Below are 27,095 nucleotides of genomic sequence, written 5' to 3'. Positions count from 1 at the left end.
ACAATATGGACAACAATGTGCTAGTGTTACTTATCCCTTTGCAATTTCACTGTTTGATATAATAGTTTACCTGAATACATTTTTAAACTAAAAGCTAGATAATTCATCTATTAAATGATGCTTTCTAACTTTTATTGTTTCCATTTGAAATGCAGAGAAAATGTTCTCATAAAAAAGATTACCACAGAATGAATGAATATGAAGAAAATTATCTGAATATATTCAGAACAGTACCTTTATAGATATTTTATGTAGATACACTTTGAGAAGTCAAACAATCTTAGAAGATCTGTGATAAAATTCATCATATAAAGAATGACCAAAAGAGAAGCATGAAAATGGCTCAGTACAGAGTTCTGATATCTAGAAGTCAGACTGCAACTGCAAACGTTAATTAATTTAATGAACTATCACTTCTACTGCCTATTTCCCTAAGAATACTACACTCTCCAATTATTAAGAAACATGATGTTCTTTCATAAGTCATACACCTTGCAGCTTCTTGTGTCAAATCTCTGCATCTCAAACTTGTCAGAGATGTGATAAATGACTGAAATACTACACTGCACTCATCAATTTCTAAATCTTACTCAATGACTATTCCCTCTCACGGAGGTTTATTAATGAGGGCTTTAAAGGGGCTTCAGAAATGAGAAAATAATTCCTTCTGAGCAGTGTGAAATAGATCAGGTCTGCTCCAAATTTAATTAAACCTTTGCCATTAACTTAAGTAAAATGAAGTACAGCAGAACACAAAACAGCATTTTTTTTCTATCAAACCTACAAAGAGTGGATTGTAATCAATTTTTAAAAGGGCTTAACTTCAGAACTTGTGTAAAAATCAATTTTGTAAGCAGTTTTTTAAGCAGTTAGATTAATCTGATTTTTACAACTTCAGTTGGAGCATCCAAGTTAGAACACAAAAGAAAAGTTTTCTACCCACAGCAAAATCACCAAAAAACTACGGGGGAGTTTTATTTTGAATTTACTAACTTTTAATATTCCTGCTCTTAAGAAAGTAAATGAAAAAAAAAAAAGGCAGAAGGGGGGAGAAAGAAAGAAATGCATTGAAAAAAAGTAGAGAATATTTAAGGTAGGATAAGATACTTTGAAAAGTCACTTAAGAGAAAGTGACTTGTTCATGTAAGATTTCTGGTAGCAAACAGACTATCAAATACTCTTCAGCTAAGAAGAGTATCAGGTGAGTAATCAGGTGAGTTATCCCACCTACTCTGCATGGCTCGTTGGTTTAAGTGCCTTTCCAAAAGCCATACTAGAGAGACAAAGGTTCAGCAAGCTGACTAACAAGCGTGGATAGTTAACTTATGATGGCTGATCAGCTACAGCTGCCCATTTTACAGCCACTGCAGAAAGGTCCTAATGAAGCACTACAGCACTCGGGAACCAAGTCTTAAAACAAAACGATCAGTGATGTCTTTTTCATAAAAGAAGAACTACAGAAGTACCGAAGCTGGTTCATAGGCACAAGAACAGGAGGAAAAAAAACAACAACAAAAACAAAAACAAAAAAACTAGTTGTCCATCCAAAACTAGGCTTTGGTTTCCAGATGTATACAGAAATTTGGCTCCCAGTATATCCCTATGGCAGTATTTCTCTTCTCTGGAAGCTTTAGGGACTTCGAAAACGTGAAATGTGATATCTCAGCAAGTATACTTTCATACAGAGTCATCAGTTTCTGTATGAGAGTGTACATGTGAGTGACAAAAATGAGAACAAACACCAGGCATAGGAAAATGATCAGTCAGGATCAGGTGCAGAATTTCCTTATTATTCCTCCACCACCAGCATTTTGCCTAGGTCTCAAATTCAACAGTTACAGGTATTGTTTTGAGACATCTATATTATATCTCCTAGATCCTGAAAAGACAAAGCTAGGGTATGTTAAGACTTCCTGACATGCAGTAAGATAAACTTCGTGAAACATGTGAAGCAGGTTTGGCTCTCATACCAGCCTTTCCCACACAGTGACTTGTAGATCCCAACTGCTCATCTATGTTTTCTTTTTGTTTGTTTGTTTGTTTGTTTTTAAGAATATGGGATTAAAAAAAAAAAAGAGAATCTAGCAAAATAGGACCTGAGTTCATTGACTCTTAGAATAGGAAGAATCATCTGGCTTCAAACACACTTACAGAATATTGCAGATCACAGAATTATTGTCACCATTTTCATTATCTAATCGATGCCATCTGACTGAGTTTGAATGCATTCTGTTGAAAAAAGATCTGTCTACTTAATGACATCTGTTGAAGGAATATCTGTTAAAGTAACTAACAAGCTTCGTCTGGTCATTAGTCATTCTAAAAATTGAAAAGAAAATATCTATTCAAGCCTGAATGTATGTAGCTCCACTATCTTATTAATTATGATCAAAACAACTTTGCAGTAAAATTAGAAATTATGTTTAATAATTTAATGCTATGATTTGTAAATTATGTTGCAGTTGCTCCTAAAACACTTCATACAGTTTTTAATATAGATTATTTAATAGAAATAGGACCTTATTCAGTTTATATGGTCTTTCATAAATGTATAAAGATACCTTCCGAGGCTGAACTCATAATCTGAAAAATCCATAGTCACATTGGCACTTTTAAATCTTTTTGCAGCTTCCAAGAAATTTATTCAGAACAGTGGATATTTTGCTCTAAAAAAAAAATGTCACTAATTTAAGAAAGACCATCCAGCCATTCACTTTATAATTTCTATTTGTCAGTGATTATTTTTCTTCTATTTATCTGATACTTAAATACAAAGTGATCTTGACTTCACAATTTTAATTTTAAAAGAACCTATTGTAAAGTATAACAAAAAATAATAATAATAAATCAGTCACTTTTATGCAACTTCATGACGCTTGCTTTCCAAACCACAACAAAATTTACCCTTAGCAGCTATTTCTTACTACTAACCAAGTAAAACCTCATTCACCCATATACTTTATAGTAAACTGACACACATTACTGCATCATTATTCAGTGAACGGTAACCTCTAAGGACACTGCACCCTGTTGACTAAACTCATGAGAAATTTTGGCTACAAAATAGCAATTAGTTTTCCTTGAAGAGAGGTCATTAGTGGGTCAAATAGATAAAAGGAAGTGTGCCAAGGTATATTTTAAGAATTAATATTTCTATTCAGCAATATTCTTATCAATGACAACACAAATGGACATTAATCCTTCTTCTGAGTCAGTTTCTATAAGGTCAGTTCTAGCAGCTGTTCACAGAAAAGCCTGTACTTCAACTTTTTATGCAGCATTTAAGGCACTTTGCATTCATGTGAAGTACACTTGATTTTTTTCTATTGCCATCTTGAGGTTAAGGACTGCTGTGCTAAGAAGATAAAATAATGTTGAAACTCTACAATGGGATTCTAAGCTAAGGTAAGGTTTTCAAAATAATGGCAATATAGATTTACACAAAGCTTATGAAGACAAAAATGATTAACCCTCTGTCCCTCAAAAAAGGATCACTTTAACTTCCATATGTTCTTAACCCTTACTGAGGAAAGCAAAAGTAAGGTAACTATTGTGATAAATATCTGCAGTTGCTTGATCTCCGGAAAATAATATAAGAAAGTAGTAACATTTTCTGTCCAACTAATGAATTACAGTGAAGTAATACAATATTATTTTTAGGAGAATTGACTATGAACGTATTGGCGCTTCTCTGTGCCTGCCACTGTAAATTAACATTAACAACCACTTAAATTAGAGTGCTACTGAACAAAAGTACAGTCTGTGCAGTCACAAACACTTTTCAACTCTCATATTCAATCATATTACAGATCTGTTTAGTTTGAATCTTAACGGGATGATCTTTCCATTGCCTTCTGTTCCATAGGGCGGTGTATCTGCTGGCCACCCTACTGTGATTGCATCAAACTTTTTAGAACATATTCTATTGTTACTAGTCCTCTGAAATACAGTTAGCCCTCATTAAAACTAAAATTAACTATATACAAAGACACTTTCTTGTGTGATATGGAACAATAGACCAAAAAATCATCCTACCTTTATACTTAATCCAAATCCTCCTACAGTTTGTCTTCTAATTGTCACTGTCCTTTCCTGCAAAAAAAGTCCAAGTCTGGTTAGATTTAGTATTTTCTGCCATAACATCTAGAATCACACTTCATTAAGTTCTTTCTGTGCTACCCTCCTACACTGATTTTACCTTTAATTATAAACTTGTAAATTCCTGAATGTGAAGCTCCTATGAAACCTATGCTGCAGGAGTAAACAACAAAGTCTGGAAAAATAGCATAGCTTGACTCGGACAAAAATTTTTTTGTTCTGTTAATATGATAGTAGCAGTGTGTGTACTAGTGAACACTGCAGTAAAAATAAGGTCCGTAGCATTAAACTATTAGTGCAGGACACTTCATCCACAACACATGCATTTCAGTTGTCTTAATTCAACTGTCCCTGAATTGGTCCTGTAGACAGACTGAACACTAGATGCTGAAGTACAAGAATTGCACTCCAGAGGCATATTCTCCAATTTAGTTTCATCTAAAAAGGAATACAGCTTGGGTAGTTCAACAGCACTCAGTGACATGAACAAAAGCAGGAATGGTGTAGATGATCCAGAAACTCATTTCAAGGCTCATTCCACATCGAAATTAAGAGACTAATGTAAACACAGTCGCTGTTTGACTTCACAGTTCTGGTTTAAAAATTAAAACTATTGGCTATTGTTATAGCTACAATTATTTAAAGCACTCCATGTTTTATCTTCTATTACTTATCCTTAAAGTTTGATCTGCAAAAACTGTAGGCTAGTGTCTGTCTTAGAGAAGAACATTTAAAAGCAGAAACTTTTTTTTTTTTTTTTTTTGATCATTCATCTTGATTTTATTCCCAAAGATCATTTAATAAAAGTCAATCTGGTTTGCAGTGAAAATCTTAGCAGCAGATATACCAGTATAGCATACATCCTGTCACAAATAGAAGAAATACCTAGAGTTCTCATGTCCTGTATACGTGGTTTAGATTTTATATTCTATTCAATACATATAATTTCATAAGTCTGAATATATACATTCATAATTTCCAGTCCAATCGGCAAAGATTGCCAGTGACATTCAGACTTGCATAGACAACTACAAATATATACTATCAATATTATGTATTACATTAAGGAATGGATCATAATTCAGTTCATATGGCTACTGAGGCATGTAAGAAGCATAAGGAAGCATAAGGTGTTCTCCTGTCTCCTATGAGAAACACGCCAGCATGAGTGAGCTTGAAAGCTTTACAGATCTATTTTCCATTCCTTTATATTTAAAAAGAAAATTAAGGAGGTAGGGAGGCAAGAGGTTTGGGAAATGGATACTGCTGAATTTGAGGGAAAACACAGTTGTCTTTCATATTTGTGACAAATATGAATTGTGAAACTCCAGAAAAAGCAAGCACAAAGCTGTGCAGTGTTTTGAGAGCCAAGAAAAGATGGCTGCCTAAAACGAGACTTCACATTTATTTATTTAGACTGATCTTTGTAAATGTTTAATTTTCTTCTAAGAAAGAGATGTATTGAAATGTGTTAAAAACTTAATGAATGTACAGCATGGCAAGGGAAGAACATATGCCTAACCTGTTCCTTCAGTGTGCGTCTATGCTGTGCACTGAGTTAAGAGGAGTGTTCTCAGCTCTTCACTGACACCTTCTAGGAACTTTCATAACAAAGTGCCCAGAAAGAGAGTTCAACCCACAGAGCTACTCCAGGCCATAAACTAACTCAGAAAACCTTTCATCCACCAGGAGGTTTCAGTCAGATAATGCTGACAGCAATAAAGTCAGGATAAACTAATATAGGCCACAGCTTGATGTTTGATCTAAGCTGAGTTTACACATAAGAACATGAAATGCTCAGCTGTGGTTCAGCTGATAGTAGTAATTTTTTCTGATAGCTACCTCTCATTTCCAGCTCTATCTCCTGTTGGATATGTAGTTAAAAACAGTAGACTGACTATTATATTCCAGTCCACACATTCTAATATTTTTGTTATATATGTTCGAATCACACAGAAAAAAAACTTGCATTACATAAGAATACACTGAAAAATAACAATCTTTTAATAATTAAAGACAACTAGCATAACAGTATTACATTATCCATGCATGGAACAAAGCGTATCATACTTCACAGATTTCAAGTAAAGTAGTAAGCTCATTAAAGAACATAAAAGTTCATCATAGCTGTTAAGTATAAAGAGTGGCATCTAAGCTAGAGCTATGCCTAATAAAAACTTCCTTTTTATTCTCTTTCTTAACAAAACACACACATATACATACCTATGTAAAAGAGCCAACAGAATATTCTTTCTGGTTTTCACTCAAGCTAGGGCAGAGATGAGTAAGCCATAAAAATATTTGGTTTATTTGTTGATTATTTTGTTCTGTTTTCCCTGAGTTTGATAGCCCATCTGACATAAAACCATAAATATTTTACACTGTAGCCTGGCATTACTTTGTAAGAGCTGAAAATGAATATACTTCAGAAATGCTTTACCAATATAGCAGATTACTAAGTGGAAAAATTGTGTAAGGGTAAGCAAATAGAACAGCCAGAAATAATTCATGCAACTGTAACTTTGCAGCAGAACATAGTTTATCAGAGGGTTTCATATGGTACTTTTTCTAGGTTCATTTTTATCTCTGTTGAGAGCAGATATTAAATATTTCAGGTCTAGACCACTATTGAACAGAATTGAAATTCAAGAGCATACTGCATATTAGATGCACTCTAGTTATGTGTTAGGTGCAAAGTATTGTATTGTATTCAGCTTAGGCTAATTCTGCACACTTTGCAGTCCTACAAAAAAGAATTTTGTTACTTTAGCGTACCTTAAATGTAAGGACAAATATGCAAACAATTAACAACCTTCAAATACATAAACCAGAATTACGTAAGAGTTAAGTATTCCATTACTAAGCCACCAGTAATCCACTACTGTGCAATTACAAGCCTCACATAAACAATAGAATGAAACAGCTTTTCCCAAATTGTCAGACATCAGAATCTTGGCATAAGATCAGATCCTGGCTCTCATCAATTTTTCTTCTTTTAACCAAAACATTAGAAGAAAAATAATGAGACTCATCTAATCAGCGTTAAGTCATCTAAAACTTGGGCAATGGTCAAAGGTAGTTTTCTCTATAATCAGCAAAGAAAAAAAAAATACATTCAACTCAGATGATTCTAAGTAGGTGCCCACATCAGGTGAAAATCTACTTCATCCTTTATATCCTCCATTGAGTACAATACATTCCCCTCTTTATTTACACAGAGTTGTACTCTATCATCGAGTTTGCACTGTTTTTGCAGCCTCCCAGAACTATGCCATCTCTTAGTTTTCTCCAGGTTTATATAAAACAAATTTTATCCTAATAAAAAACTACCCAGTTTGATATGAGACTAGACAACAAATCCTGTGAGCTTATAATTTCTTTATCACATTTATTAGCTACTTTATACTACACAAAAGAAAGTTAGAACTCCAAGGATTTTTAGATACAGGATTCAAAGAGTGTTTTACAACCTGCTTCCTGGAACAGAAAAAAAAAAAGTAGTTATCATCTTATTGAAAAACTCAAAGCTGCTGCCAAGCTGCCAGCATTTTCTATGCCTGTAACTCAGAAAATTCCTCATCCACGCATATGTTCATTGACTGGAAAGGAGAGCTAAGAGTTTTGCCAAAAATCGTATTCATCTGAGAGCTATGCAGTGAAACAGAAAGGCAGTAGTTTTTAGTCCTCCATTAAAAATATATTAAAATTTTCCCTTAAACAACAGTATGAACTTGAGATTGCAGATATCATCTTACAGAAGATTAGAAATGAAGAATGATCTTGTGATCACACAGTGACAATAAATAATAAGAAAGAAAAAGCACAGAATTCTATGCAATTAACTATTTACAGGCTGAAAACAAGAACTCTGTTTTCACTGTGGATGGAACAGTTACAGTGATACTAAACTTATGTCTGTGTATGTATACATAGATATAGTATTAAAAAGTGTGCACATTAAAAAGAGCATGGCTGGCAGGTTGAAGGACCTTTCCTCTGACCTGACAAGGCCACATTTAGACTATTGTGTCCAGTTCTGGGCTCCTTGGTTCAAAAAAAACACGGATCTCCTAGAAGGAGTCCAGTGGATGGCCACAATGATGATAAAGGGCCTGGAGCACCTCCTGTATGAGGAAATGCTGAGTAACCTGGGACTGTTTCAGCTTGAGGAAAAGAAGACTGAGAGGGGATCTGAATAATGTTTATAAATATCTAAAGGGAGGCAGAAGGGAAATGGATGAGGCCAGGCTCTTCTCAGTGCTTTGTAGTGATAGGACATGGAGCCTAAAACTTGAACGTGGGAAGTTCCATATAAATACTCAGAAGAACTTCTTCATGATAAGGGTGATGGAGCACTGGAACAGGCTGCCCAGAGAGATTGTAGAGTATCCTTCTATGGAGATATTCAAGACCCATCTGGATGCCTGCCTGTGTGACCTATTGTAGGGTACCTGCTTTAGCAGAGGAATTGGACTCAATGATCATTTAAGGTCTCTTCCAATCCCTGCAATTCTGTTATTCTGTGATACAGATTAAAAACAAACAAAAACCCCTCTTTTTATGCATTGAATAATTTCATCCATTTTCCAGTAGAGAGATTTTACTTTTTTTCTTTTTTTTGCTAATGATTATTTATTTACTGTTTTTTCTTTGGATTAATTGACGTGAGCAGTCAAACTTTCCACTCATTCTAAGAACACATAGATCACTCACATCTCTGATTTGAATTAAAAGTGTAAATGCCAATGGCCTTACTCAGCCGCTGAAATCTCCTTATTTCAGTTCCTCATGCAACTGAAGAATGTTGGCTGTACAGAAGGGCAAGAGTGCCTGGTCTGCAGCTGTGAATGGTAAAGGTAGATGTGTTACAAACTGCTAACACTGACTCTAATGAACAAGAGCACCTGACTCTGCTTTTTTTCACTGCAATGTGTTACTGTTAATATAGCATATGCCCAAAGCCAGAAACATTTAACTAAATTTCTACTTGTAAAAATTTTACTCCTAGGACTGATTGATTTCAAAGTATTGAATTTTTCAGTATATAAGGAAGAAAATGAAAACAAAGGAGAAGAAAGGAAATCCAAAGTCAGCATTGATCTGATTTCTCACAAGGTTAAGTAAAGAACACCCTTTGTAGTTTCATCATAGGTACAGTTTCCAGCTGCCACCTCCCATCATATCCTGATCAATGCTTTGGGTTTTCCAAGTGTTTCATCTTTTTTGATGCTTGTATTACCTCTTTTGTGAGGAAAAACGAACAAACAAAAAACAAAACAGTAAAAGCAAAGACAAGAAGCTATTCTACTCTTTCAAATTTGGCCTTATAAATGGTAGTATTGTGTTTTAGCCTCCACAGATTACCACACTTACTATTTTTTTAGATAGGGGCAGGAAAATAAGATGTCTTGGATTGTCCCAAAATAATCCTTTTCATTTTTTAATTTACATTAGTCAGGTATATATTGTAATTTATAAACAGTCCAGATTGACAGGAAAGAAAAATGTTACCATCATCTGATAGATACCTGATGACTTCTGTGAGAAAATTTGATTTAGTCCACTGAATATCAGACAGATACCAGCACAATTAAGAAAAAAACCAAACACATTCTAGCTGGTAGTTTAGTGAAGGTAATATAATAGATAAAGATGGAAAGGTAACCTATCTGTTCATATAATTGCAGTTCTCTTCTGGAAAGAAAGTTTCACTTTGGCACACCATTCCCATTATTCAGTCTCACATCAGATTCAAAACAGTAAACAAATACAGAATAAACAGAAAGCAGAAAGTAAATCAAAGTTTTATGTCAATCAAAACTATTTTAAGCTTTTTCCTTTTTTCCACTCATTTTTGTAATCATTAGCTTTGATAATGTCAATTGAATTTGCATTACCTACACCAAGATATATGAAAAAAAAAAAAATTAAACTCTCAAAATGAATGATCCAAAGTTACACATTTACAATATACTTTCAGCATGACTCTAAAAGTCCAAGATATGCAAACAAGGGAAATGCTATAACTGCATCTGGCTTCTCAGGCAAGACAGGGTTAAGTGACATTCTGACATAATATATTTATTATTTAAATCAATAACATCAAGTAACGTGTCGTATTATACAATTTTATAAGCTGAAAGGCTCTCTTTTGTGCAACTAATTTTTTGTAATCCACATTGACATTGTATAGAGTTATAAACCTTTCAGTGTAGTTGATTTCACAGTAGCAAAAGGACACACTTAAAAGTGAGATGTAATAGATTCTTATCTTTACAAGAAAAAGAAGAATGGCTGTTGATTAGTAATGCCAGAAATCAGATCTGGCTTCAGTTCAACATTTTAACTCAGTGTTACTCTCTGACCTTGGAAAAGATGCTTACTGATGAAAGCTTCTCACCTATCCAAAAGCAATTACAGTCCCTAGTTTAAATTTAAATACGTTTGTATCAAACTCAGTTAAATTCTTAGAGAAATGCTACACTACTCGGAGAACTGATGTTCTACAATTTACAGAAATGTGTATTCTGTTTTTATTAGTGTTGAAAGTATAGATGATCTTCACATCAATTTCCTGAAAACATCCTTTAAAAAAGCTAAAAAAGAAGCTATTAAATGTTTAATTAAATAAAGCATTGCTGCATAGCAGCAAGGAATTAGATTACTCAAAATGAATCAGAGTCATCTCTATCTTTTCAATAGTGAGTTAGCTGTATTTCAAAAATCTATCACTCTTCAACAGAACCTTTAAGAAAATTATTTAAAAACAGTCGGGGTAAGAAAAATTATCATTTTGCCAGCTGCTCGCTGTTTATTTTCAATCTTTTAGGAAAACAGCAGCTGATTTAAACCACCCATTTTGTCAGATGGTACACTGTCATCACTAGTTTCTCTGGTGATACACTCTGACTACACTCTAGTAGAAAAAAATGCTTGCCTGAGTACAATTAGTAAACAAACAGAATCCTCCTCGACATGTAAACTATTTTTCCTGATAAAACACAGCCACTCATTTATTTGATTTTCAGGCAGACACAAGAGGTGATAGAAATTATGAGGATTAGCTACAAAATAAAAGCCATGATTGTGGAATTGTAAAGATTAATACATTTCCTAGGAATTAACCTACTGAAGATTTTTCTTTCAAAGGAGGCATACTATATCTCAGGGGTACCTCCCCATCTAATTTTCAGCAAGGACAGTATCAAGCCATCCTTGTTAGTTGTGTCTGCTGACTTATGCATTTGAAAAGACTGGAGTTTGCCTTATTGTACATCATCTTGGACATCCCACAGTAAAATTCTACGTGTAAAATTTCATGCCATTCAAGGAATTCTTTTAAAAGGAAATATAAAATAAAAATTTTCCTGCCATCAATAATGAGGGCAAGTTCCCATGGGGTATAATTCATCTGTTTTCAGGGAATTTGTTTTTCAGACGGAAAGAATAAAAATCCTGACTGTTCTGCAGCACAAGTAACTGTTGTGGAGATTTGTGATGATTATAATAAGGTTATCTGTAGGCAACACCACAAATACAAACAGATGTTTTCTGAGAGTCTACTACTTTAAGGGAAAGAAAAATGTAGCCGACCTAACAGTTACCCGTCTTCCAATTTTCTCATATGGACCCAAGGGTATCTTCATCACACGCACTAGTCAGAACTCAGACATACACTGAGCACACTATCAACTCTTTCCCCATGCTAGGATTTCATTTGGAATAACACAGACATTGTCTTCTAGACTTTGAGTTTCACAGAATGTTCTCATCTAACTTGTTTGTTTGCATTGGAAGCAAAAAACTACATCAGATGCCCACTAGTAGGACTAATGGTGAATTCACAACATTTCTATCTCTTGGAAATACATAAACAAATCTCTGTAATATTTGTTGATGCAACAGATACTGAAATTTAGAACTATGTAACCTGTGACTAATAGAACTATCTTTAATGCTTCATGGAATTGCTTCAAGTGTGATTAATGCAGGATCCTCACAAACAACACCATTTCATTCAAACTTCTAAAGAAACAGATGCTTTCGTTTTAAGAGCTTAACACCATTTTTATGCTATGCTGTTTATAGTCTTTTATACATTTTATTTTCTTACTCCAAACGTCATGCAATGATGGAACAAAGTTCCTTTGCATCTATTCAGGTTTGGGAAATTAAAATTGTTTTCCACTAAAAAGGAAGCATTCCATACTAAGAACTAGGTCTTTATTTCACATACTCACATTAAACAGCACCTCACTCCTAAGGGTTCATTGCTTTCATTTAAATTATTCTGCAGGATGCAAATCAGGATACCGCGGGAACGTTCAGTGACTGTTTAAAGTCTGTCCTACACAGAAGAGCATGCAAATTGATTCAGACTCAACAAACAGAAGAGACACTGTTCTGAACTAGAAGCGTAGTAATAACCTTTCATTCCTAAACAGTGAAGTGGTAAGTTTAACACCCTATAATCAAATTATTTGAAGATTATTTAAAACAGATTAAAAAGGATTTTCGCTGTAGCTTCTTGTCTGTAAAATTTAACAATGCTATTCTTCCTCAGTTACAAATTTTTTGTTCCTTAGAGCTCATTCAATGAGGCATTCAATGTTAGTTTCTAATGAAAGAACTTGCTCTGCCAAAAGCATGTAAAAGAAAAATAGATGTGGTCAGTCACCTAGAATGACACCAAGAACAAAGCAAAATCAACCAAACAAAATAAAAGATAAAAAAAATGAAACAAACAAGCAAACAATCAAAACAGAAGCCTTATAACAGCAGCAATGAAAATGAAAAAGAAAAAAAAAAAACAAAAAAAGCAAAAGCTAAGTCTGTGGGACATCTGATTATGCCATAGAGCCACAGCTAATAATTCCAGATTATTTAAATGGCCTGTGACAAAAGGACAGTTAACTATCTGAGAAACGCCAATCATCCTTAGCTAGAGTGAACCTACTGATTAAAGATCTACTCTTAATCTCAGAAGAAATCATGGTAAAGGGCTCAAAATTCACTAGCCTAACAATGACACTGCCAAATGAAAATAAACTTCTCACCACCACATTAATATCCATTAGTTAATAAGTTATAGATTCAATATGCTAATACAATAGGAAGACTGTAATCAGCGAGGCAAATCACACACTATTTTCAACAGTGACAGTGCCAACCTGCCAACCTTGTGGCAGGCCAATGAAAAACACTTTATCTCTGCTATGCCTGGAACTGTCTCAAACACTTATAAGATCATCACCATGACAACAGGCAAAAGGCTAAAAACATAGTCACGGTCAGAGGAGTGGGGCCCTATGGAGATGGGACAGCTTTGCTCTATCCAAAGCTCCTCTGTTTGTTGATTAACTTGCTGATGAAACTTGTTTATGACAAACTTGTTGAAATCTAGCAGGCATAAAAGAATGCCTGAGAGAAGCTCAGGGTGGCTTCGAGACTTCAGTACATTGAAACTTCAGGATGGGTGCTCTCACAAACCAAGGTTAACCAACCCTGTTGGTTAAACCAATGCTAGAATCCAGATTTCTCTGTCCGTTTCTCTTTCTGTCTCTGTCTCTTGCCAACTGTTCACTTTCTTTTCTTGTTTTCCCCTCAAAAAGTTGTTAAGTAATGCAAGACGTATTTCAATTTCTCATAAAGTTGCATAGTTTAGCTGCACAGCTTAGATAGATACAATTGTAAGAGTACCAATACTTTTAAGATAATTGTAGTACAGAGATTCTCATTAAAATTGATCATTGTGTTTGGAACTTGAGTATCAGTTTCCCCTTAATCTAACCAGGGGGAATTTGAGAATCTGGTCACCCCTCCCTCTCTTGACAGACAGGACGTGACAAACCTAAAGAGGAAAAAGCTGTAAGAGAGTCTTGCTGAGAAGTGGGAAAAAAATGAAATATGCATTTCATGAAGACATTTAAATACCAAGTTCAGCAGAAGTAATAGACGTTACAGCATAATAATTAAAGTCGTATTTTTGAGTGATAAAATCTTCCAATAAATAAAGCCAGATTGGTGCTGGTGGAGAAATAGTGCTGCAGTTCTATAGTGTGTCTTGCTAATTGAACAGCTATAGCTATAGCCAGAGCTTGAACTCATAATTTCTTTCTGCTTGGGCTGCTAGATGTCATGTCTGTAGAGAAACATTAAAAGGAGCATCTCTATTCCATATACAGCACAACATGAAATGGTCAAAAGCTAGTTCCAGATTTGACGTGCAAATAAACCCAAGCCACCAATTTGTTTTTACATTTTCATTCCTATCTTCTTATTATACTTGTATTTAGAGATACAAGGATGTGGCAACAGTAGTAATTAATAACATAGACAGACATAATATTTGCATAAATATTTATTACACTGCTATGTCTCACAAGATTTATTCATTTCACTTAAATGAGCAAACAGAATGATCAGAATAGTTTCCAACAAATAAAAAAGAAATCTCTCTACAGCATGTCTATGGAAATGAGTAGTAAATTGTTTGTTTTCTATTTTCTGCTATCTTCTAAATAAAATAAAAACACAGCATTACAATAGTTCAAAAAACCTACAATATTATCCTGCATAATGTTTCACATATCTTTCAAAAAACTGTCTACGAAAGTCAATGTATTATCCACAAAATGCAATGAAGTGCTAAGTTAGAAATCCTGGATGTTTACATTACATCATATAAAACAGTAATACATAAATCACACTATAACAGTGTTCCAGCTGAAGTCCATTTGTATTAATGTAATATGCTAGTTCAGCTGGTGGCCCTCAAATTAATGACTGGCAACATGCATTAAGTTTGATATTATGCTATCCTATGAGGCAAATCAAGCAACAGTGGATAACAGGTAATTGCTACACTTTCATCCAGTAAAGCTCTACCAGAACAGTTAACCATCAACTGTCTCATAAGTTCCACAGACAATAATCAGATACCTAAATACATCTGCATTTGCAGCAGAATTCAATGCTTTTGTCATTCTTATGTGTATTATGTATGTATTAACTGTATTATGTGGCTCCAAGATTTAAGGTGCGGAGAAACAGTGCTGTAGTTGTGCATATAACATATTTGTTCTTACTGATGCTTCCTAGGTGACTATTACTAAGATTTACTCTCAGTAGATGATATATTAGAATATATTTAGTGTTTGATATATTAAACTATACTTAGCATTAACAATGTAAAATGAAATATCAAACTGAGAGTAAATGCACACATATACACACACAGATGTACACACGCAATGAGTATTTTTACTTTTTGTAAAGTACATCTTAAAAGAGGAAATAAGAACTACTTACACCAGAATAGAAAGGCTCACCAGACACACAGATCACATCCTGCTCCTGGATCATCAAAATATCTTTGGCTAAGTGCAGTCGCACTTTGAAAGGCTCCTGGTTACCATCCTGCAGCAAACAAATCCCTGTCTTTGTCTTGAAAGGAATAAAGAAAAAAAGTTTTCTCAGTTAGCATGCTGCATTGCCAGAGTCCATATTTCAAAAAAGACAGATGATAAGTCTTAGTTGAGAGGTTGATACCATTTGCATTTATACATCAATAGATGTCCAAAACCATTACCAGTTAACGCTATGCATTTACTGTGCTTAGACTGAAAGAGAACAATAGCTGTGATTACAGTGAGCAGGGGTACATTTTTCAATTACAAAGCCCAGTTCTGTCTGTGGTGAATTCATGATACGTCTTTGGTTAGCTTTGGGGCAGCTTTGGTTGTACTCTCCATCTCTGGATTAAATGATGACAGCTCACTTGGACACAAAATAAAAATTGCTGTTCCAGCATGCAGCACCTATTTTGACACAGAAAGACATAAAGTGTATAACATCTCCAAACTAACCACTAAGCACTAACAGCGTATGTGAACCTGTTCTGAGCTTTTCCTGAAGTGCACGTACAACATCGACTTACAGTACTTTTCAATGACAGTGCTGAAGTTAAGAGAAAACAGATCAAGGAATGTAACTCCCTTTAGTAACTTAATTTCCACTTCACTTCTGTATTCTGTATTTACAGCTACAGGTCAGGAATTCCATAGGATTCTTCTGTATAAAGTATATGGCCTTTGAGCAACTTAACAGAATCCTTGTTGTCAGTACATATTGGTGCAAATTTTGGGGTTCCATCTACAAGAGCAGTGAAAAAATCTGCACGTGGAAACATGCACAGTATTAGCAATATTTCCCTGAAGGCTGTACTGAAAATAGCATAAATAGACAAGTTGGTAGGACATTTTTGTATCAGAAATTTATTTATATATTATGTAAAAATTCAGCATTATAACACAGAATTTGCTTTTATCATATAACTACACCTACTTGCATAGACACAAGTATATATGTAATTATGTATGTATCTCAGAAAACAACTTTTAGTTGAAAATGGTTTTAAATCTTAGGCTCATCAGTGTCAGTAACAGAACTTACGTTTTCTTCATTCAGGTCAGATTTTAAACCACTGTCTATAGAAAGTTGACTTGAGAGGCTATCAAGGACACAAAAGCTTTGCTGTGAACTTTCTCTGCCAAGGTTGACCTGGCTTAATCTAAGGGCTCTTTCTCAGACAAGAGTTTAAAAGAGCATTTGGAAGATCTCCCCATAGTAAGCTCTGATACCTTAGATCTATATCATGAAGAGAACAAACAGAAATAGGGAACTGACAGTAGGCAACTGGAAGAAGGAAAGCTTAAATTGTTCCAATAAGGAACTAGAAGAGGTAGGAAGGTCAAGAGCAATATTTAAATAGCTTTTTATAATCTTCACTGATGAACTGCTCTTTTACTTTGGCTCCATGCTCAAGACTCAAACTTAAAAAAATGTTTTCTCTGAGAGACAGGTTGTAAAACTGTATTATTTATTCAAATCTTTGAAATATTTTATTCAAGGAACAAAAATGAAGGCTTTTGCACACTAAACTCACGTGAAAGGTAGTGGGTGCTCTGATCATACAGCCTTGCTTTAGTATTTATGTGTCATTTTTGTAACAGGATGGGATAGAAATGGCTTGACATGGACAGACAAATTAAATAAATGGATCCGCAAAAGAAGTTAAGTTTTCAGTACCACTGAAAAACTTCCTCATAGCACACATAAAATATTAGAAAATTAAAATAAAGAGATGATAATATTGTTAAATTGTTCTGCTCCTTCTTTTCATAACTTTGCTTTATAGACTCAGAAGATTCTTCTTTGTATGGAGTAGTGAAGTAAGAAGTAAACAACTATGGTCAGACAAAAGAGACAGGCCCACAAACACAAACTGTTTATAAAACACCTTTCTCCCATAGTAAATGTTTGCAAACATGCCCTCCCTCCTCTCCTGGATAAATGGTAATAGGATAAATTCTGACTTTAATATACTGGTTTTAGCAGCTCTGCCTTACTTGACTGCACATCTCTGATTTGGTCAATTACCCTATAAAGTCTCCAAAGAATCTTTCTGCACAAAGCTAAGGGGCTTTTTTGTGGGAATTAAGAGGCACATAACCATAGCAGGCACAATTAGGCATTAGAAAAAAATTTAAAATTCAAGTCAGTTTCCAAATGCGTGTGGGCTGAGTTTATTCAGTCTGAACAAGGAAACCAAGCTTGGGAACAGCAAAACATTTTGGCTCTTGGAAAGATTGATTTGCACATTCAGGCATCTTATTTACATCAGACACTCTAAAATGCAATGAACCACTTTACTGTTGTTGGGCTTTATGAAAGCCGGTTTATTACACAGTTCAAAATTAAAGCTTCAATTATGCTGCCTCCTTTCCTCTGTTACCTGAGAGCAGCATCAACAACCATGTAAAGGAAAAGATCCTAGGAGATGATGCTAAAAATCCAATTCAGTTTCATTAGATTAGCTCAAGACAATTCTGTAAGAACAAAGACGTACATTTATTTTTTGTCATTGTTTTACTTATATCTCCGGACATTTCTTTCTTCTTCTCCTTTTTTTTTTTTTTTTTTTTTCCCCTCCTCAAAGCATTCACTAAACTGAATCAAATAGGGAGGCAAATTCCTGCATCTTTATCCTAAGCTGGAACTTAGGGAAGTTTTTCTGTACATCTTTTCATGTAAAATCACAATGCACATCAGCACCTTTCATCCACGCAGAATGTAGTAAAATTAACCTGGCTGGAAGATCAGGTGGGCTGTCTCATCTATACTCCCACTATCTCTTACAGGTGAAGAGCTTAGACAGTGTGTCTGTGGATGAGGTGAGGAGGTGCGAGATTGTGGCTGATGTTAGCTTCTGTTCCCTTGACTAACTTTTATGAGATTCCACAAGAGGGTGCGCCAAAATTTTTCCCTTCAAGGCTTTTATATTTCACTGGCAGAGGGTCCTGCCCTGCCCTGACCTACAGCAATAAAATAGCATATGTCAAGTCAGCTGAGCTACTGTAACTGTCAGGGCGAGGTCAGACCTCTCCTGCTCAAATGTATGATAAACTGCACTGCAATGAAACAGACACGGACAAAGGAGTATAGTACAGCTGCTAACATTTTGTTATGCCAATACACCTTGACTGCCCATTTGAGTGAGCCCAAACTGCCATACTTATATTTCTACCTTCCTACTTTCTTCATCCTATTTGTAGAATTAGGCACCTGTTATAAAGAGGGCAAGAAAACTGAGTGTTGCAAGCTGCATGTGCTTATGAAGTCCACAAGGTAGGGTAAGGAATGGATAGGGAAGTAATAAACAGTGAAGAGAGAATGAGGCTTTGTATGAGAGAGCAGTTAGCAACTTCAAGCAAAAGCTGTGAAGAAGGTAAAGAAAGGTATCTCCCTTCGTAAGTGACAGATGCAGTGAATTTTGCACCTCCACCATACTATCTCTGCCATCGGATGCTACATCTTTTTTAGCTCAGTTACAAAGGAACACTGTTTTGGTAAGAGCTGATGTCCTTGGTATGAGTTTAGAAACTGCCTGCTGTTTCTGAACTAACATAATTATGAGAGGAGCTGAAAAATGATCCCTCCTTGCTTTACAATACCACTGCGTGTTGAACTTTCTGCTTCAGAACACTATTGGAGAATGGCGTAAGTTAGCAGAGCCCTCAAAGCATGATACTTCTACAAAGAATATGGTCACACTCAGATCATTAACAGCACCAAGGCAGTGAAAAACGTGTTTCAAAAATCTTTTTCCATTACACTCTGATTTATATCACATGGCCATATGGGTTGTGCATAAAATCAGGTCCTGATAACTTTCCTAAAAGGAATTTACAAATTCTTAGAGATGATAAAATTTTTGCTGTAATATAGATGGCCTTCACAAATACTTAGGAATTAATTTCAGAGGAAATACATACAAAAGAGAGCTCCAGTTCAGCCTGGAGAAGAGAATGCCAGGACAAGAGGCAGTGGGCACAAGTTTGAACACAGGAAGTTCCTTCAGAGCACCAGGAGCAATTCTGTGCTGTGCAGGTGATGGAGCACTGGCACAGGATGCCCAGAGGCTGTGTGTGGGGTCTGCTCCTCAGAGACCTTCAGCAGCCACCTGGATGTGGGCCTGGGCCTCTGCTCTGGTGTCCTTGATGGAGCGGGGGTTGGGCCCGATGAACCCAGAGGGCACTACCAGCCATTCAGTGATTCCGTGATTCTGTTAAAGCTATATTTTGTACATTTAGGCTAGCAGAATACTCTCTACTAAACGTATACCAAAATAAATAATGTTACACATAGGTTTCAGAGTCGTTTTCCTGCAGGACATCAAACATCAATACCTTCTAATCTACCTGGCCTAAATAAGGCTACTGGCAGATCTACTGTTATTTATTTATTTAATTATTTATTTATTTATTTTAAAGATTTTTTTATCTTTTTCTCTATAGTCTAAAGATTTTCCAGGGTTTTGTTCCAGAGGAGATTTAATCAGTATTCCAAGCCGTCTTATTTAATCTTCATTAGCTTTCAAGAGAATAACATATCTTTTGGTTAAGCTATTTTATCTATTACTTTTGCCCTCTGGTAATAAAGCAATTTAGTTTACTTTAATTCTTCCAGTTTCAGATGCTTTTTAAAAGACCTTGGCACTTCAGCAGATACCCAAGAATTCAGTCTGTGAACCAGTGGAAGAAAGGAAAAGGAAAAAAAAAAAACCTCTCAGTGATTTTTCTATGTCGGGTGACCTGGACTTTAATTTTCTCCTTTGGTTCCTGTCTTCCAAAGCATAACAAAACTCTGCAATTTAGTTTAAAGTCATAAAGAATCCGATACCAGTAAGGAGAATGGGTTGCAGAAACTGCCTTAAAAATGTATGCAGTTCACTTCAGAGGAATACCTACGCTTTGAGATGTTTATTTGAACAGAAGCTGACCTCAAGGCATATGGAGACACCCTTGTCACTGCTTTACAATGGCATGTATAATAATCAAAAAGGAAAGTGAATCAGAGGTATAAGGGAGTGATGGCAATGAATTCAGGAAGTAGGAATATGTGCCAGAACCACATAAAAGACATTTTTTAAATGGTCCAACTACTCATTCTGTAGGAGGAGTGTTGCTAGCATAGGTGAAATCACTTACACTGTCAAAAATTGGAATATAGCCCAGATACACAGCGATGTGTTCAGCCTGTCATTCAGAGCCTGTTCTACCAGGTACCAACATTTTTCAATCCAGAGGATAACAAGTACTTTCCTGCACATGAATTCTATACTTCAACCCAAGAGAACTGAAGAAAACACAGAATTTGGGCTTTATCTTCTTTTTCTTTGATTTGTCAGGTATGAGTATTTGGCTGTGGCGTTCTTGATAAGTTTTTTTCTCAAGAGAATGAAGTCTTGCAGAGAATTTTCTTTGTTTCATACAATCTGATTAATTCTATATGTAAATTAGACATTTGGAAAATGTATATATATGCATGTACAATTATACAAATGTACATATGAATTTCTTTCTGAACTAAGGTGACATTTTAGAACAAAAATACTCATTTTCTGACACTACAAATGAATACTTATTAATAGCTGGATTGCTAATGGACTTACTAGGAGTAGATTATGTCATTATAATTCAGGTCAAGAGATAGGACCATATAAAACAAAGGCTACTGTGCACATTTCTTCAAATTTACTATATTTGTTAACATGACATTTTTATAGGCATCAAAAATGTCTATTATTTTCCATCTTGTGATTTTGGGATAAAACCGGATTTAAAAAACATAAATACAAAAACTAAAGTATTAGTCAGAGATTGAATTTCTCTTCTAAGCAACAATTTTCAGAATGTAGAAAAAGGTCAAGAGAATTCAGGTCAGAGTTTAAAGAACTCAGTGACTCAAATACTCTTGAGGAGTTCAGAAAGCTCTGGATAAAAGATAAAAGTGGAGATAGTCTTATGGCTTGGAAATTGTTGAATAAATTAATTAAAAAAATGTTTTACAAGAATCAGTACAACTCATACATCTGCTGATCAGTGAAGGAAATAAGTACAGAATCCAGGATAACCCCTTAGAAAAAAAAAAAAAAAGTATGTATGTGTGTAAAACCTCCTTTTTTGAACTGTTTAACATAGAATAATTTTATTGAAGAATAAACCCATTTCAGGATGCCTTGAAAAGAAGCACAGTCTAGAGACAAGATTATTCAGCAGAAAGTAATCATCAGAATCACATCGAGATTGACATCCAACTACATCTGTCTTCTAAGCTCTCACTATAATAAGTGAAGAGCTCATTGTGGTCACTAAAGCTCAGAGACCAATTGAGCTGGTCAGCAGGTTTGGGAGGAACTGGTCACTAGGCTCCACTGACTGTAAGATCTGCAGTAGGAACTTAGGCTCAAACTGCAAGTAGGAAAGACAATTTTAGTACTCTAATCTCAAACAAAATCCTGTTAGATGCAGAAGGTGGTGTTACAGTGAGTGTGTGCAGCAAGCCAAAGCAGAACAAGCAAATGAGGCTTTCTACCAACAGATAGGAGCAGCCTCATGTTTGCAGGCTCTGCTCCTCATGAGCAACTTTAACCAACCTGGTAACTGCTCCAGACAAGAGGATATAACCAATCTAGGTAGTTCTTGGGGTGCATTGTTGGTAACTTCCTCCTCCAAGTGACAAGAGATCCACAAAAGAGAGGTGCTCTGCTGGACCTCATACTCACCAACAATGAAGAATCTGTTGGGAACATGAAGGTCAAGGACAGTCTTGCCTGAAGAAACCATGAAATGACAGAGTTCAGGATCCTAAGGGCAGGGAGGAGGATGAAAAGCAAGCTCACAACCCTGAACATCTGGAGAGTAGACTTTGATCTCTTCAGAGATCTTCTTGGAAGAGACCTGTGGGATAAGGCCTATTGTGAGGCCACTAGTGATAATCTTTGATCATTGTGACTGGGAGAACAGCTTGAAGACTATAGGAAAGCAAATATCAGTCTTATTTCCAAGGAAGGCAAGAAATAGCATCAAAGGAACTACAGGCTGGTCAGCCTCACCTTGATCCCTGGAAAGGTGACAGAACAGCTAATCCTGGAAATCATTTCAAGAAACATGAAGGATAAGAAAATCAACAGGAGTACTCACCATGGGGGAGTCATCCTTGACCACCTTGATGAACTTCTACCATGAAATGATTGGCCTGGCAGATCTGGGAAGAATAGTGGATATTGTCTACCTGGACTTCAGCAAGGCCTTTAACACTGTCTCTCAAAAGATCCTCAGGACAGTGGGAGGAGACAAAGCCAGGACAGATGACTCAAATGAACCATAGTGCTATTCTATACCAAGTGATACAGTGCACAGTAATAAAAGCTGTGGGAAGAAGGAGGATGGGTGGACATCTGGATGGACATCCAGAGTTACAGAGTTTGTCTAAACAAGTAACCATTAGGTGTGATGGAGCGTTGCTTTCCTGGAAAAGGTTGAACATCTGACTGGGAATGGGAAGCAGTAAATGAATTCCTTATCTTGTTTTGCTTGTGCACACAGCTTTTGCTTTACCTATTAAACTGTCTTTCTCTTAGTTCACAAGTTCTCACACTTTAACTTTCTAATCTTCTTCTGTGTCCCACTGTGGGAGAAGTGAGCAAATAGCTGTGTGGTATTTGGCTGTTTATTGAATTTAACCCACATCAACATCACAGTATTAGGAAAAACAGAGCTTGCCATGGTCATCATGAATAATGTGCCTTGTCTTTAGTGCATCTATGAGGAATATTTTGTTTTTAAGCTAGTTGAAACTCAGTTCAAATCACTTACTGCCATTAGTAAGGATGGGGATGAAAGTACCAGTGAGGACTGCACAAAAGTATACAGACAGCAAATGGTGGGAGCCTGAGTAACACCCTGCCTGGCTAATCCAGACCTATCACAGAGGCCATCAGCCTATCAAAGTTCCACTTCCACAAGCCTAGGGAAGCACACAGATGCATGGTAGGTGGAAACCCAAAATAAGGACTCAGAGGAAGGGATACCCTATCTGATCCACTCCCAGAGTCGTCCTGGGAGAGCCCCAGGCCCAGTGTCTAATTGTAATGAATGTGATGAACCCACTGGGACAGGTTCCTTATGATGAGATAATACCAGACTATCTCTGGGACTAAGGAGTATCACTGTCTAGTGGCATGAAAACACATTATCATAAAATCATTGAATTGTTGGACTTGGAAGGGACTTTTAAAGGTCATCTAGTCCAACCCCCCTAAAATGAACAGGGACATCTACAGCTAGATCAGGTTGCTCAGAGCCCCATCCATCCTGACCTTTAATGTCTCCAGGGATGGGGCATCCACTATCTCTCTAGGCAAGCTGTTTCAGTACCTCATCACCCGTATTGTAAAAAAACTTCCTTCTTATATCCAACCACCCATATTGTAAAAAAACTTCCGTCTTATATCCAATCTAACTCTCTGTCTATCTATCTATCTAACTATCTAACTGCCTATCACAGCAGATCCTGCTAGAGAGTTTGTTCCCTTCCTTCTTATTCCCTTTCTTCAGATCCCGAAAGAGAGGGATGCAGCTCTAGATTGCACAAGACTTACTATGGAAAGTTTAAGGAAAAGTCATAGGCAGAGAAAGAGAAGGATTTAAGTGATTTGGGGAGAAGATAGATGCACAAGGACATAAAGAGAGGTTGGCTGCATCTAAATAGGTCACTGGTCAGCACATTTAACTGGTCATGTTCTGAGAGAACTTCTTGAATTCCCTTCTAACTTTTTTTCCTGGGTGAGAGGCTTCTTGTGTGTGTATTTGCATGTGTCATGTCCAGGTGCCAGCAACTGAGGAGACTTGGCCCCAGGGGAAGCTGCTGGGCAGACTGCGTGGTAAGCTCAGCTGCTGGAAGCACCCACATTCTACATATGCATACATATGTATTTTCTCTCTAATGGAAATCTATCTTGCTCAGCCAGAGAAGAAGCTTGGATGAGGCTGCTGGTGCCATCTGTGTTTATGTGAGTGCTTTGCGTGTCCTCACATAATTCAAGTGGCTGGCCACATACATACATATGTACATCTATATGCATGTATGTAGTGTTTATGTGTGCTCTGTGTGCATATGCCTAATGGGTATACATCTTAACTCTGTATGCATATGCCTACTGGGTATATATCTTCTCTATTGTTTGGATCTGGGGCTACAGAATTGCAGTGGCCACGTCTCTTGGGCCATGAGATACAGCTTGATATATTTTCCTCTAACAACAACCAAAGTAGAGGATATCTTAAAATGTTAGTGCTGAGGTTTTAGTTAAAAATTTAGCTAAACCTGTAAGCATAAGGCTACTGATGCTTTACTTAGATGTAGGCATTTGATGAAAGTAGGTTGAAACTCTATATTTTATTAACTTTGATTGGCTTGAGACACAAGATGTAGTTAGTTCACTGCAGCTTTAAGAATTTCTCAGAAGTGGCACCACTGATTCTGTGGAACAGACCTAATTTCATGCAAAGCAGATAAAATGGAGTTGAATCTACTTCATTTAATTTAATTATTTTAAAAATTAGAAGTGCTTGCTTAGGTTTCCCAGATCATGGATCTTTTAGGAGGGGAGGAGTCACACTGTCTTTCCACAGCCTGTCATGGAAGCTCAAACAAAGATTTTTAAAGACCTAAATTTGAAATGAATGCCCAATTAGAAACCAAATACTGAATGAAACAGATCTGACAATACACTTGCACTTTAAAGGCTAAGACATGACTCATATTCCAGGTCATCTTTTTGTGGCTGCTGTTGTCATTATTGCTGCTGGGCAATGAGTTAAGTTAATTCCTGCTAAGCAATCTCTACTCGGCTGCAGTTAAAATAACAACATAAAACTCCTGTAAAGATAATACATATCTGCTGAATAAATCCATTAAAAATAAAGAAGCAAGAAAAAAATTAGAAATGTCTCTTTTTCCCCAGGCAAATAATCTGGGATATACCACATTACAGAATTTAGATTGTGTATAAAGTCCCTCACACAGTACTGTGGGCAACCATCATGCACCAAGATAGTGGTGCCATACTGTGGCACCATCTTCCCAAAGACAAATTTCACTTTAATATTATTTTGTAATCTCAGTGCTCTTTTCAGAAGGCTATCATGATTTCATAATCTTCATCCTGCTCATATTCTCTTCCACCAAGTAATTTACATTAATTTATTCTCAAGTCAAAATTGCTTTTGCTACATTTAGTTCTCTGACCTATTGTTATTCTCTTCCTTCCACTTCTATTTTTCATAGAATTATGGTCACCTATAAAGACACGATGACCTTCCTAATCTCTGTTTGCTATTCTCAGTATAAAGGCAACTGAATGATTTTTTTTATCTTAAAAATGACTGGACATTGCAACACAATTTGGTTTAAATGAAGTTGTGTAAGCATATTTAAAAAAAAAATTGTCAATTGGAAACCATTGAGAAGACTTGGTGCACAGAATAACATATCCAAATATATCTTATTTACCTTCTTTAAGACAAAGTTAAAAATAATACAGAAAAAGAAAAAAAAAAACACTTCCCCCATCGTTAGTGGAGGGGGAATTGAATTACTTTATATTGATATTTTGAAACTATATATGTATACTATAGGAAAATTACTCTCTTATCTCATCAAATTAAAATTGAAGTACTTTTCATCTGGGTCACTTTCACACCTTCCACTCTCTCCCTACCCTTTTTACCATACTCCTACATTTTGCCTTTGATTTTGTTGAACAGAGAGAGATTTGGGACTCCACTGATGTTTTATTTCATGTACAGGCTTTCAAATATAAACGGTGAAGACTACGGGCAAAGCTCACACAAAACATAGATACCTGCACCTACACTGTGCCCAAAGAGGTAAATTGGAAGGGACAGAGGTGAGGGGTAGTGATGAATACACCTGGGAAAATTCTTTCATGTTCTATTACAAAGTCTGCCTGCCACCACGAAGCAATCAACTGAATAACTTACATCTTATTATATAATTCCTCTCATTGCAGAAAAAGCGGGTAAGAGGAGGGGGGGGGGGGCAGTTAGCATATAAAAAGGATTAAAAGTGCATTGATTTTGAATCGACTATTGTTTGAAAAGAAAAATATCTGATCCTACCTCTTCGCAGGTGGTCCTGAAATCCATGTGCTATGACACAGCAAGTGATATTTGTCTAAAATAGAGAGAAATATTTCATTAGAATGAAAAAGATATTGCAAAACATAAGTTATCTGTCTGAGCTGAACAATTGAACTAGCCTTTGTCAGGTCCAGTTATAGTCATTCCTTATAAAGAGAAATGATCAAAGTTGCAAAAGGATTAGGAAGCATAAGATACTGTAAGTAATGTCTGCTCCTTATAAAGTACACAACCTGGTTTCACTGGGTATGATCAGAGAGGTATTTTTCTGTTCCCACTATCTTGTCCCTCCCATGGGGCATTCAATTCTGTTTTTTTCATATTGCAAGAATGAGTTTATTTTTCATTTCTTTTCAAAAGTAAGGGCATACTGGAAACTAACACGTCAGAAAGAGACAGTTAAGAGTTGATCTTCAGAATGCCCTCTCT

The 27,095-nt window shown here is 36.0% G+C and overlaps 1 protein-coding gene across 4 annotated transcripts in view; it reads right to left on the bottom strand.

Moving 5' to 3' along the window:
- Nucleotides 1-27,095, bottom strand: part of SNTG1 (syntrophin gamma 1) — a 334,747-nt gene that overhangs the window by 131,061 nt on the left and 176,591 nt on the right. For 3 of the 4 annotated variants that reach the window (XM_004939849.5, XM_419197.7, XM_025147956.2), the window contains exons 2-4: nt 26,646-26,700; nt 15,409-15,543; nt 4,036-4,092 (exon numbers count right to left, since the gene is read on the bottom strand). In XM_004939849.5, coding sequence (XP_004939906.1) covers nt 4,036-4,092; nt 15,409-15,543; nt 26,646-26,672 — 219 coding nt within the window. In that variant the 5' untranslated portion in view covers nt 26,673-26,700. Of the gene's footprint in view, nt 1-4,035; nt 4,093-15,408; nt 15,544-22,643; nt 22,708-26,645; nt 26,701-27,095 lie in introns of all 4 variants that reach the window. The other variant, XM_025147957.3, reaches the window with a different exon arrangement.

This window comes from Gallus gallus, chromosome 2 (assembly GCF_016699485.2).
Source record: "Gallus gallus isolate bGalGal1 chromosome 2, bGalGal1.mat.broiler.GRCg7b, whole genome shotgun sequence".
Classification (NCBI taxonomy): Eukaryota; Metazoa; Chordata; class Aves; order Galliformes; family Phasianidae; genus Gallus; species Gallus gallus.
This window is presented reverse-complemented; position numbering and strand designations above follow the sequence as displayed.